At 64.0% G+C, this 13,296-nt stretch overlaps 1 protein-coding gene across 1 annotated transcript in view; it reads left to right on the top strand.

Moving 5' to 3' along the window:
- Nucleotides 1–13,296, top strand: part of LOC107150185 (protein Wnt-7a) — a 28,036-nt gene that overhangs the window by 4,361 nt on the left and 10,379 nt on the right. The window contains exon 2 of the mRNA XM_015495132.2: nucleotides 3,427–3,698. Within this exon, the coding sequence (XP_015350618.1) occupies nucleotides 3,427–3,698 (272 nt within the window). The remainder of the gene's footprint in view (nucleotides 1–3,426; nucleotides 3,699–13,296) is intronic.

Below are 13,296 nucleotides of genomic sequence, written 5' to 3'. Positions count from 1 at the left end.
CAGTAGGTGCTCCTGATCTCTTCCTGGCACGCAGTAGGTGCTCCTGGTCTCTCCCTGGCACACAGTAGGTGCTCCTGGTCTCTCCCTGGCACACAGTAGGTGCTCCTGGTGTCTCCCTGGCACGCAGTAGGTGCTCCTGGTGTCTCCCTGGCACGCAGTAGGTGCTCCTGGTCTCTTCCTGGCACGCAGTAGGTGCTCCTGGTCTCTTCCTGGCACGCAGTAGGTGCTCCTGATCTCTTCCTGGCACGCAGTAGGTGCTCCTGGTCTCTCCTTGGCACACAGTAGGTGCTCCTGATCTCTTCCTGGTACACAGTAGGTGCTCCTGTCCTGTCCTTGGCACACAGTAGGTGCTCCTGATCTCTTCCTGGTACACAGTAGGTGCTCCTGGCCTGTCCTTGGCTGGCACATAGTAGGTGCTCCTGATCTCTTCCTGGCATGCAGTGAGTGCTCCTGGTCTCTCCCTGGCACACAGTGGGTGCTCATGGTGTCTTCCTGGCACACAGTAGGTACTCACGGAACACTGATGAGTGCTCAGCCAGGCAGGCCAGTTCCTGTCCCCACTGTGTCCCGGTGCTCTGAGACCTGGCAGGCGGAACCTGGTCTCATTATCTTAGCACCTCGCGATCCTCCTGCCTCAGCCTCCTCAGCCTCAACCCTGGCGGGGCAAAGTCCTCTTGAAGACTGATTTGACCAGGGGACGAGGGGCCACCGAGGCCTGGAGGGAGCTCACGTGGCCGAGGTCCAGCTGCACTGGGGGGGACCAGATGTGAACCCCCATTACCCAACTCCAGGGCCTGCGTGTGGCCACCTGGGGCTCCCTGACCCTTCCCAGTGGAGAGGACAGGAAGGACATTCCCAGGTGGACCCAGCTGCATGGGGAAGGGAAGGGCAGGCTGGGGCGGGCGCTGCCCATGGGTGGACAGGCCACCGTGTGCCCTGGCCCAGCCACCCAGGAGAGGCCGGGGACAGAGGTGGGCGGGAACGGGGTGGGGACCTGCCCACGCCCCTCCCCCGCCGCAGCCCAGACACCCCCTCATTTTCCGGCCGGGGACTCCCTGGTCCCCCTGCACAGGAACAGCCCCACGTGGCTGCTGGCCCAGAGGGGCGGTGAGTGGCCAGGGCATGGGCCATTTTTCCATCTGTTTTCCGGACTGTCACGGAGGCCAGCCTCTGTGACCCGGAGGACGCCCGCCCTGACCCTGGGCTGGGGTGCCTGGGGTTCCCAGCCAGACCCCGTGGACACGCCCAGAGTGTCCCCACAAGCCGGCTGGCCGTGTCCTGCTGGGGACTGCGAGGTCACAGATGGGCAGCTGAGACTCAGGAGGCTGTGGCCTTGCTCGAGGTCACCCAACGGGGACAGCAGACTAGACAGTGAGCTCCGTCTCATCCCAGGCCTGAGCTGACGTCCCCCTGTCCCCTGGGCTGGCCTTTCCCTGGAGATATAGGTAGGTTGAGAATGAGGGACGGGGCTGGGCACGGTGGCACCTGCCTGTCATCCCAGCAGCTCAGGAGGCTGAGGCCGGAGGATGGCAAGTTGGAGGCCAGCCTCAGCCACTCAGCGAGACCCTGTCTCTAAATAAAATATAGCAAGGGCTGGGGACGGGGCTCAGGGGGTGAAGACCCCTGGGGTTCCATCCCTGGCACCAAAGTAAATAGTAACAAGAGGTGGCCCTGCTTTATGCCATGTCCCCGTCACCAGGCCTGTCAGCAATGAAGCAGGACATCTTGGGGCCACTCTCCTAAGAGGCCAAGAAGATGGCACTCAGGAAATGACCCAGGTGGCCCCAAGAGCTGTGCAATACCGTCAGGTCCCCGGAGCCCTCTGGAATGGGTGGGGACAGTAGGTGACCTCCAGGGACATCACCTCCCAGTGTCCTGACTTCTACCAGGGATCTCCCAGTATGTGGGCCTTGGGGGCCAGGAGGGCGGGACCTGAGGGGGGACACTGCCGACTTGGGGCCTGAACCCCAGTCCCCTCCACCTTCTAGACAGGTGACCACAGCACATAGGTTTTCTCCTCGGAGCCTGTGACTGTAGGGTCCTGGACAGCGGAACCTGCCTCGGGGACTGTCACGGAGCCCCGCAGAGGGCTGTGCATGCATCTGGTGCCTAATGGATGCGCAACACCTGGGACTTCCCCTCCACCCCCACCCCGACTCCCCACGACCCTCCAGGCCTCCGGTCACCCCTTGCAGGACGGGCAGGGGCTGGAGTTGTTTAGCACAGACTGGTCAGAGCTTCTCTGACCCTCAGTTTCTTCATCTGCAAGACGGTGACACTGGTGTATCCAAGAGCAAGTGAGAGTGATTCAGGAAGGACGGGCTGGGCCTCTGCTGGGGTTTTTTGTGGGGTTTTTTTTTCTCTTGGTACCAGGGATTGACCCCAGGGCCACTTAGCCACTGAGCCCCGTCCCCAGCCCTATTTTCTATTTTATTCAGAGACAGGGTCTCCCTGAGTTGCTCAGGGCCTGGCTAAGTGGCCGAGGCTGGCCTCCACCTTGTGATCCTCCTGCCTCAGCCTCCCGAGCCACCTGGTTACCTGCATGGGCCACTGCCCCCTGCAGCTGACTTGGTCTCCAGGGACAGGATGGGCCAGCTGGGAGGACAGAAGCCACAGTCCTGGCCATTTCCTCATGACCTGCAGTGCTGTCCACTGCTCTGGGGACTCGGCCAGGCCACCAGCTGGAGGGCAGCAGGAGGGGAGGCCGGTGCCTTCAGAATGGGGCGGGCAAAGCCAGGGGACAGGCCAGACTCCCGCCCCTCCCCCGCTGCCACACTGCACTCTGGTGACGGGGACACAGTCTCCCCGCAGCTGCTGCCCCTCGAGTTAGTGGGGACAGTCCGTGGTCTGGTCGGGGTGTCTGCAGGCCGGGTGGGCAACTGTGCGATAGCCCAGGTCGAGGTCACTTCCTTCTGCCCAGTGCTGTGACCTCGGTGGCTTTTTGACCACCCTAATAACCCGGGTCCTGTTATCACCCCCATTTTATAGTGGAGCAAACGGGCACAGAGAGGTTAGGTGACTCACCCAAGGTCACACAGCAGGAAAGTCCAGGAAGAGCCACCCCTCCCCCTGGGCCTTCTGAGGGTCTCACCTTGACCTTGACGTCCCCCAGGGTTTCTGTGTGCGTGCTCAGTCGGTGCTCAGATAATGCCCATTGCAAGTCTCAGAGGTGGAGGGGCAGTTGAGGGGGTGGGCGAGGCCCAGAGTGCCTACTTTGGGGACGTTTGCTGAGCCAGGCACCAGGCTGAGCCCTGTCTTTAGCCTCCTTGGGGACACCAATCAGGTAGTCACTGGCCTCATCCAGGAGGCCAGGAATGGAGGACAGGTCTTTGGGGGAGGCCGTGGCCTCGCCCCCGGGCCTCCTCCGCAGGACCTGGGGTCCTTCCTGGAAGCCCACTCCACAGCCCGTCCCTCTGTCCCCCCCAGGGAGCCGGGAGGCGGCCTTCACCTATGCCATCATCGCGGCGGGCGTGGCCCACGCCATCACGGCGGCCTGCACCCAGGGCAACCTGAGCGACTGCGGCTGTGACAAGGAGAAGCAGGGCCAGTACCACCGCGAGGAGGGATGGAAGTGGGGCGGCTGCTCGGCCGACATCCGCTACGGCATCGGCTTCGCCAAGGTCTTCGTGGACGCCCGGGAGATCAAGCAGAACGCCCGCACGCTCATGAACCTGCACAACAACGAGGCCGGCAGGAAGGTGGGCCGCGCGGTGTCCGGCAGCCTCAGGGCTCCCCGAGGCACCGCCTGTGCACCAGAGGGGTCTCGCTCAGGGTCCATGAGGGCCGCTCTGGAGTCACTCGGCCCCATGGAGGGGTGCGGGCGGGCTCTGCTGTGCAGAAATGGGAGGGAGGGTCCGCGGGGTCACCTGCCAGAGCAGCCAACCTGTCCTGGGTCATCTTAACTAAGGTCTGTGGCGCAAAACAGAGAAGGTGAATGTCCCCTGGCGATGATTCTGAGCTCTGGAGGGTCTGTGAGCCAGGGAGGGAGGGCTCGGTGCCTGTTGGGGCTGGGGACAGACCATGGCTGTAAAAGGACACATAAGGCCACCATCACCAGGGCACGGTGACCACACCTCTAATCCTGCTGGCTTGGGAGGCTGTCCTCCAACTTGTGATCCTCCTGCCTCAGCCTCCCGAGCTGCTGGGATGACAGGCGTGGGCCATCGAGCCCGGCTGGACCCGGACGTGGTGATGGCTGAGTCTCCTCAGAGTCCCTCTGAGGAGGCACTGTCCCTAGCCACCTGTGGCAGGTGGAAAGGGAGCCGTCGAGTGAGGGACGAGCTAAGGGTCCTGTGGCTCGCAGAAGCAATGCGACCCCTGTCCCGTCCGGTCTCCCTGCCTCCTCTGGGGCCTCCGACCCCATCCTGTCCCCTGCTGAGTCACGCAGAGAGGCCGCTCCCCTGAGCTGCCCCAGGGTGACCTCCTGGGGTCACCTTGAGGCCCTGCAGGTCCATGGCTGGGGGCCCCTGTCCAGGGTGGGACCTGCCCCCCCGGCGGGTCCTCGGCTACTTCTTCCTCCTTCTCTCTGGGGTTGGGTCCCCTCAGGTCATGGGTCACAGGTCACAGCAGCAGGGCTCGGTCCCTGGAGGGGACAGAAGGAAAGCAGTGACCTCCATCCCCCGCGGCACTGACCTTATCCGTCCACCTGTTGGGGCCGAGCTGAGAATTAAAGCAGTAGATACCGCGGAGCTGCAGGCGGGGGGACAGGAGGAGGGACGGGAGGAGGAGGACGTCACCTGTCCTGAGGTGTCCCTCCTCCTCAGTCTGTAAGCTGGCTGGGGACCCAGCCTCCTGGGGACTATGACAAAGCCGTATTCCTGACCCCGGCACAGGGGGTGGGCACCGGTGGGTGCTAGGGAGCCACAGATGGTTCTGAGCAGGAGTGGGTGGCATCAGGGACGCCCACAGGGGAGGGACCAGAGAGGAGGGGTGGGGCAGGAAGTCCACCAGACCCTCGGCCTCCTGAGGCCTGTCCCAGCTGTCCCCAGGGCTGCGGGGGAGCCGGGTGCCACCTCGCAAAGGAGGGAGAATAAACGTCACCGGGGTCCCTGGTGCCTCAGGGTCTGCACTTTGGCCCACAGCCCAGCCCCTGCCACTGAGCTGGAGGGACGGAGCCAGCCGCAGTGGCTGCCCCGTGACACTACCCATGGCCCACAGGGTGGCCAGGCCTTGGGGACTTGGGACGTGTGTGGGGAGGGGCGTCCCCTCGGGATCCCAGTGTGGCTGCTGGCACTTTAAGGTCCCGATTGACGTCACGGATCTTGGGCTTGGGTCACTAGACCCGCCCCCCCACATCCCGGCAGGTGGCCTTGGGGAGGCAGGTCTGGGGCTGGAGGCCCGGAGGCCGCAGAGGCTGGTGCGGGACTCTCAGGGCGGGTCCCCGGGTCCGACCACGTCCCTCCAGCACGTTTCACCTTCTGTGTGGACACAGGCGTCACTCAGCTGCTGAGGCCGGCCTCCCACTCTCCATCCTCCTGCCTCAGCCTCCCGAGCCGCTGGGATGACAGGCGCGGGCCACCGCACTTTGGCCAGCGGGGAAGGGAACTGCCCATGACCCGCGCCCTCCAGGGGGCTCAGTCTAGTGCAATCAGCTAACAGGGACCAGATGGTGACTCGGGGCTGCGCACCAGGGGACAAGAGTTCAGGGTGAGGGGTGGTGAGGCCGAGGAGGCTGGAGGCACTCGGAGCCTTGGAGGTCGGCTCAGGGAGTCAGATCCTGTCACACAGGACTCCTGGGGACTTCCTGTGGCAGGGCCCTGGGGACAAGGTGGAGAGGAAGGAGGGGGCTCTGGTGGCTCAACTCAGCTGGGTCTTGGCGCAGGTGGAGAGGAGGCCACTTGGGAAGCCTGGCCTGCAGGAAGGCCCCTGGGGTGGCCGAAGGCGCCTTGGCCGGGGTCAGGAGCCGAGCTGAGGCCGTGGGCACTGGATAAGGAAGGGAAATGGGTGCCCCCGGGTGCTGGTGCGGGGTGTGGATCCGGCTGCAGGTCTGGCTGTCTCAGGCTGCAGGTGCTGGGACCCTCGGGCTGCGGAGGCTCCTGGCTGGTGGCCCCCAGGGGAGGTGGCCATGATGCATGGACCGCTGACAGGTCCAGTCCTCCTGTGGCCTGGGAGATGGGACCCAGATGCGCTTGAGAACGTCCCCCGGGGTGGCCCTGAGCCGGCCTCTGCTATTTCTGCAACCTCTGCCCCGGGGACAGGGGTGGCCAAGTCCCCAAGATGCCAGGCCGGCTCTGGGGGCCTGGGCAGCCCCTTCCAGGGCTTGGGACGGCAGAGCAGCCGGGGACGGTGGGGCTGGACGGGGCTGGTCCTGCTGGAATGTGCCACTGCCCGGGGCAGGTGAGCTCAGGGGGTTGGAATGTCACCGGGCTGCGGAGTCCCCTCCCGGCCTTGCGCATGGAGGGCTGCGGTCTTGTCCCTTCCTGTCCTCCCGGTCTGGTCTGGGTGCTCCTGGGCCCTGGAGTCCCAGTGCACCCCGGCTCCGGGCAGCCCCGTGAGCCAGGGGTGACAGCAGGGACCCGGCCCCTGGGCCCTGGGGCGGGGCCCAGATAAGGCCGGCTGAGCTATGCTCCTCGCTGCGTCCTGAGGGCCACTTGCATATTTGACCAGAAAGAGTGGTCAGCTAAGAGGGACCAGATGGTGACTCAGGGCACGTCAAGGGCCTGAGCGGCCGAGCCCCACCTCCCCGGGCCACCTGCATCCGGGCACAGAAGTGGGCAGATCTCCTGCCTCGGGGACCTTAGATCCCCCCGCCCCCTCCATAAAGGTTCATTTCTGTGACATGAGGCTGGGGAGGACCCGGGGTCCTGAGGACCACCAGACTCCAAGGTCCTGCCCAATTGCTCTCCCTGCTCCCAACTGGGGTGAGTCGGACTATTTCTACCTCAGGACCTTGGCACATGCCGCGTCTGCCCCCGGGAGGCGCTTTTCCCCTCAAACCTTCGCGTCACCAGCTCCGACTCTGTCCCCAGGTAACACAGACCCCTGTCCCAGCTCCCACCATTCCAGTCCCTCTGGGGAACCTTTCCTGTGACCCATCTTGGAGGGGCTTCAGCAGGTGTTAGTCTCAGGTCTGGCCTATTTGGGGGGCCTAACTCCGCCCCCCCCCCACCCAGCCTCTGCTGCCCCATGAAGACACCCGCTTCTGGAACATTCCAAGAGCTGCCACCTTGTTGTGCAGCTAGAGGCGCTTCCCCCCTGGGGATTCCTGAGTCCACGCACGGGAGACTGGGCCAGGCTCAGAGAGAGAGAGTGGAGGGGCAGGATTCGCACCCGGGACCGCCCCGGCTCAGCCTCCCTCCTGCTCCTGTGAGGTGCTGGTTGGCATGAAGGGCTGAGGTGGCACTAGGAGCTCTCCTGTGGGCCAGCGGGGGACCTGGGCGGTGGCCAGACCCACAGGAAGGAGCCAGGACAGGTCCCCAGGGCAGAAGCCACGGAGATCAGGGCGGGGAGGCCCGGGGCGGAGGATGCTCCTGAGGCCGGACGTTTGCCAGTCATCTCCAGTGACACAGCAAGGGCGAGGCCCATGAGGTCCCCGTCATTGATGCCACGGGCGATAGCCGTGGTCAGTGCCCAGGAAGGGAGGGGACAAGATAAAGGGAGGCCAGCCCTTCCCGAGGAGAAGGGAAACATCTGTGGGTCCCAGCGTCCCCCGTGCTCTGGGCCACTGAGACCCTGGCATCCCCAATCTGGCATGGACACAGGCAGCCTGGGGCGGGGAGGTGGTGGACAGCCCAGCCTGGGGGACAGCAACGTGAGGAAGCTGTCCCCGTCCCCTAGTCCCTATGGACTGGGGGAGAGGGGGACAGAACTCACACCAGGAAGTGGCCTCGTTAGTGGCCGCGAGGATTCAGGTCACTCGAAGGGCAGTGCTCGCGGCAGGGGGCTCATGTGAGCCCCAAGAGCCCCGAGGACCCCTGTGAGGAGCGGTCTCTGTCCTCTCCGTCCTGCAGATGGGACAATGGAAGCACAGAGAGGTCAAGCAAGTTGCCTGGGGCTGCACAGCGGACAGGTGCTACCCTGCTTCCTGTGTGTCCTTGGGTAAGTCTCTTGGCCTCTCTGTGCCTCGGCCTTCCCACCTGAGACAGGGCCGTAACCACAGGGTGTCGCGGTGGCTGACCGAGGGGACGCGTCCGAGGGGTCTGGAGCGCTGTCGTCCGGGGCGGTGACCACAGTCCAGGTGGCTGTTCAAGCTGACGTCCATCGGAATGGGTTGGACTGCAAGCCCGGGTCCTTGGTCCCCGTGACGTGTGGCCCTCGATGTGGCCCTCGATGTGGCCCTCGGTGGCGGGGACGGGCAGGGCACGGCTGTGGCGTGGTGTACTCGTGGGTATCCAGTCGGCGCTCTGCTCCGAGGCTGGAACCGGGATCACCGTCCACCGGGGCCTCGGGCCAGCCCAGGGGTCTCAGTGCCAGCCACGTGACGTCCCCCGGGGCCATTCCCAGGGTGGCTTCTGGCCCCGCAGCCAGGGGCTCCTTTGAAACCGGCCTGGGAGGGAGGGGACAGGGTGAGGCCCAGGGGCTCAGTTACACCTCGGTGAGAGCAAGTCAAAAGGCGTCCAAGGGGACAATCGCCTCCTTTGTCCTCGGGAGGGGACCGAGACTCCTGGGTGTTATCAAATCTGCAGGGGGAGGGGCGGGAGGGGACCGGGCGGGAGGGGCGGGGTGTCCTGGAGCCTGGGCCAGGGGATCTGGAGGACCTGGCTCCCCGAGCCGAGCCGGCAGCTGCCACTGTCCCTAATCCTGGTCACTTTGGTGTCTCTTGAGGAGAATCCCCGTGTGATGATGTCCCTGAGAAGGACCTCGGCCTGGCGGGGGACTGTCCAGGGGGCCGTCCAGGGAGGGACTAGAGCAGCATCGCAGACTCTGGGGTGACAGGGTCCTGGGTCCACTCTTCAGGCCGAGGCTGGCAGTGAGCTCCTGTCCCCTGGGCGTGGAGAGTCCTGGCCGGAGGCCGTGGGGGCCGCGGGTCACACCCTGCTCTGGCTCTGGGAGAGCTGGGTTGGGCCTCTGTTCTGGGCAGGGAGGCCGGGAGTTTCCATCACAGCCCCGACTGGGCAGCCTGTCACTGTGCCACCTCAGCTTGGCCCTGGGGGAAAGGCCAGGAGGAGCCCACGTCCTCCTCAGATCTGGTGCAGACTGAGACAGTGCCCACAGAGGGCGGGGGGCAGCCGGACCTGGGATCCCAGCAGCTCGGGAGGCTGAGGCAGGAGGATCTCGAGTCGGAGGCCGCCAGCCTCAGCCACTTAGCGAGGCCCTGAGCAGCTCAGGGAGACCCTGTCTCTAAATAAAATATGAAAAAGGGCTGGGGACGGGCTCAGGGGTCGAGGGACCCTGGGTTCCACCCCTGGTACCAAAAAAAAAAAAAAAGAAAGAAAAGAACAACAACTTGAACTTGACTCCAGACTTTTCCTGACCCCCCCCCTCCAAGAACCACAGCCCAGTGCCACCCACAGCCTCTTTCCAAATTCCACGCTCCCTGCTCGAGGCCCCTCTGCACCCCTATAACTACCTAAACCCCCAGCCACTGGCCCAAGCCACCAATGTCACTTTCCAAGTCCCTGCTTGGCCTCCTGTGGTCTTCAAATGGAAGTTCGACCCTCTCCTTTGTCCACAGCCTCACAATGGCACTCGTCGTTCTGAATAGATGGTAAAGGTGTCACCAGGGCCTGACCTGGGTCCCCTGCTCTTCTGCCATCCTCGCCTGGCCCGCTCTGTCCCACGGACACTGGTTTCCTCAAACATACCAGGTCCCTCCCTACCCCAGGACCTTTGCACTTGCCATCTCCCCTGCCTGGACGGCTATCCCTCCATATCCACCCCCGCCACCTCTGGTCTCTGCTCAAATGTCACCTCTCAAGGAGGCCCTTCCCACCACCCTATTTGGACCGGCCTCCTCTCTGCCGGCCACTTCCTGTCTCCTCGTATTGTTTGTGGACAGAGCCCTGTGGCCACCTGACATAACATTGGAGGTTTGCCAGGGAATCCCTGCGTGGCTGGGGACGGCCGAGCCAGGGCCACCCGTGTTCGGCCCCAGCCTCTACCTTCAGGACTGGCTCCGGGGACCCGCGGTGCAGAGGTCTTACTTACTTCAGACGCCCCCAGCCCCGCGCTGCCCTGGGTCCTCCCTCTCTGTGGACTCAGGGGGCCCGAGCCCAAGGGGACCCGGGAAGGGGCTCCCTCTGACAGATGAGGGGGCCGAGGCCCACAGGGTCCCGGACTCCAGGTCGGGGCTGATGGCCAGAGCGGGGGCCTGGGGCCCACTGCCCGGCTCCTTTGTCCACTCACTCGGTCACCAAGGGCCTCCAGAGGCCTTCTGGGCGGAAGCTACGAGGCTGTGGCCACAACAGGGAGAGCGTGTCCCTTCAACGACCTTCTCCTGAGACCTACTGTGTGCAGCTCGGTTTTAGGCACAGGGACTCAGGGACAAAGAGAGCGTTTCTGCTCCCCGAGGGCTGACGTCCCAGAGAGGGAGAAGGGGACTCACGGCCCCAGGCAGGGACCTGGAGGGGGCGGAGGGCACGGGGACCCAGGATGATGGCATCTGCTTGGGGACTGGCTTAAACGTGTGGATGGCAAGATGGGAGGGTGGGGTGGGTATGTGGGTTGACAGACGGGCGGACGGATGGACAGATGGATGGCTGATGGATGGATGGGTGTGTGATGGATGGATGGATGAATGGGTGGGTGGGTGGATGGGCAGGTGGGTGGATGGGGTGAATATCACATCTGGCTGGCTGGACCTGAGGACGGTTGGCTGGATGGACAGATGCATGAGTGGACAGTCCTGTGGAAGGCTGGCTGGCCGCACGGAGGGGTGAGAAGCTGAACTCACTGGCGGACAGTTGGCCATCTTCCCAGTGAGATCACCCGACCCGCCGAGAGAAAGGCCTGAAATCCGCGCGTCCATTCATTCAGCAAAGATATTTATTAAGCACCTATTTATGTGTCTGGTGCTCTTTGGGGCTCTGGGATTAGACGCGGCACTGGCCTTTAGGGAGGTGACATTCCAGGGACCAGCCAGGACACAGACAAACAGTCCGACGGGCAGAGACTCGATTGTCAGAGAGTGACAAACGCTAGTCATCAGGAGGAGGAGGGCCCGGGGAGGTGGGCACGTCACCCCTGGCTTTGGCTGTGCCCTGGAAGCCGGTGGAGGCCACTGACCTCGGCTGGTGTGCGCAGGGCGAGGTCCCCCGGCCCCCTGGACGGGTTCCCAGTTGGGAGGCTGTCAGCATTTGAATGACCGCTCCGGCTCTCAATGGTTCGCAACTCAAGCGTAAAACAGGCCCTGGGCACATGTGGCACCTCTGAGTGATTTACTTGCTCACCATTTCTATATTTAGTGACCCTGAATGTTTGTCGGCCCAGTTGTCAGAGAGAGAGAGAGAGAGAGAGAGGAATTCGAGGGGGGTAAAGTTGGACAGGGTTGTTTTGGGTACTGGGGATGGAACCCCAGGGCGGGGTGCTCAATGACTGAGCCCCTTTTTACATTTTATTTAGAGACAGGGGTCTCCCTGAGTGGCGTAGGAACTGGCTAAGTGGCTGAGGCTGGCCTCCAACTGGCGATCCTCCTGCCTCAGCCTCCCAAGCTGCTGGGATGAAGGCCATGAGGGGTTCCCACTCCCCCCCACAGGATGGCGTCAGTGCCTTCTGTATCCCCTCACCCTCCTGTGGACACAGTGGGGCTGGCCAGTGAGGCTCAGTGATGGCAGGAGGGTGGGCCCCTGAAGTCATGGAACTCTCGGTGGCAGGGCTGAGACAAAAGCCCGAGTCCCTCTGAACTCGGGTCTCAGCTTCAGCAGCGCTTCTTAAGAGTTCAAAGCACCTAGGAGCCGGCTGTGATGGCCCACGCCTGTCATCCCAGCAGCTCAGGAGGCTGAGGCAGGAGGATCGCAAGTTAGAGGCCAGCCTCAGCCACTTAGTGAGGCCCTGAGCAACTCGGTGAGACCCTGTCTCTAAATAAAGTATAAAAAGGGCTGGGGACGGGGCTCAGGGGTTAAGTGCTCCTGGGGTCAATCCCTGGGACCAAAAAACAAACTCTGAATTCAAAGCACCAAGGAATCGGTTACTCCCCAAGCATCCTCCACCACCTCCGCCTGGGGGGAGAGGCCCAGCCTCAGCTGGAGTCTGTCAAGGGATGAGATGACCGTGGTTCCCAGTTGCCCAGCCCCAGAACGTGACTTGACCAGGGGCTGGCCCATCTCTCGGAGGAGGCCTGTCTGCACCCATGTCCCCAGCTGGTCACAGAGCTGACGGACTCCAGCTCCCTGTCCTGGATGCCAGCTTTGGAGCCCCCGAGCCCCACATGAAATGAGGAGAGGACAGCTCTGTCCCCCTCACCTCAGCCCCGTTCCAGGGCGGGGGCCACCCAGGCCATGTCCTGCCAGGGTCTGGGCAGCTCAGGGGGTGGTCAGAGCCCAGTGTGGTCCAGCCAGGCCCCACCTGCATCCTCCCTGGGCTGCTCAGCCTTGATCCTCTGTGGAGGGAGCCTGGCCTCTCCCCCCCAGATCCCACACCAGGGTGGCCACGCGGCCCCATGCACACAGTGTCCCTTCCCTGGAGAGTGGGCTGAGCACCTCCCAAGGGGCAGGTGACCTCTGCGCGCCTCAGGAGCCAGACAGGGAAGTCACAAGCAAGTCACCCAAACCGGCACAATGTGACGGGGTGGCAGAGTGGCCCAGGCCTGGGGCAAGGTCCCAGCGCCCCTCGGGTTGCTAGTCCCTTTGAAGGACACACAGGCCTGTTTGGGCCACGTCTCCTGTGGGTAGACGCTGCCTGGCCTCGTGGTCGCCTGGCCACACAGGCCAATTCTGGAGGACAGAAGCCCTCTGGGATGTGCATCTCACAGGCACCCAGAACGAGCCCTGGACGTGGGGACAGTCCACCGGATGGTTCTAGGACAGACCGGGGCCCTCTCCCCCTGGCTGTGGGGGACAGTCCATTGGATGGTGCTAGAAGGACAGACGGGGCAGAGGAACTTCTGAAAACACCAGGTGGGTGGAGCCCTGGGTGGGCGTGGCCCACACTGGGCGGGACCTGTGGTAGGCATGGCCTATGATGGAGCCCGATGGGTGGGGTCCCAGATGGGCGTGGCATGGTGGTGGGCGGGGCTCTGGGTGGGTGTGACCCACTGTGGGTGGGACCTATGATGGAGCCCGATGGGCGGGGTCCATGTTGGGCGGGGCTTGTGGTGAGGCCCCCCCCCTGTGGGCGGGGTCCTGGGTGGGCATGGTATAGCGTAGGCAGGGCTGGTGGTGGGCGGAGTCTACATGGGCGGAACCTATGGTGGAGCCCGAT

This window comes from Marmota marmota, unplaced genomic scaffold, assembly GCF_001458135.2.
Source record: "Marmota marmota marmota unplaced genomic scaffold, marMar, whole genome shotgun sequence".
Classification (NCBI taxonomy): domain Eukaryota; kingdom Metazoa; phylum Chordata; class Mammalia; order Rodentia; family Sciuridae; genus Marmota; species Marmota marmota.
Note: the sequence above shows the minus strand (reverse complement) of the source record. Positions and strands in the feature narration are given on the sequence as shown.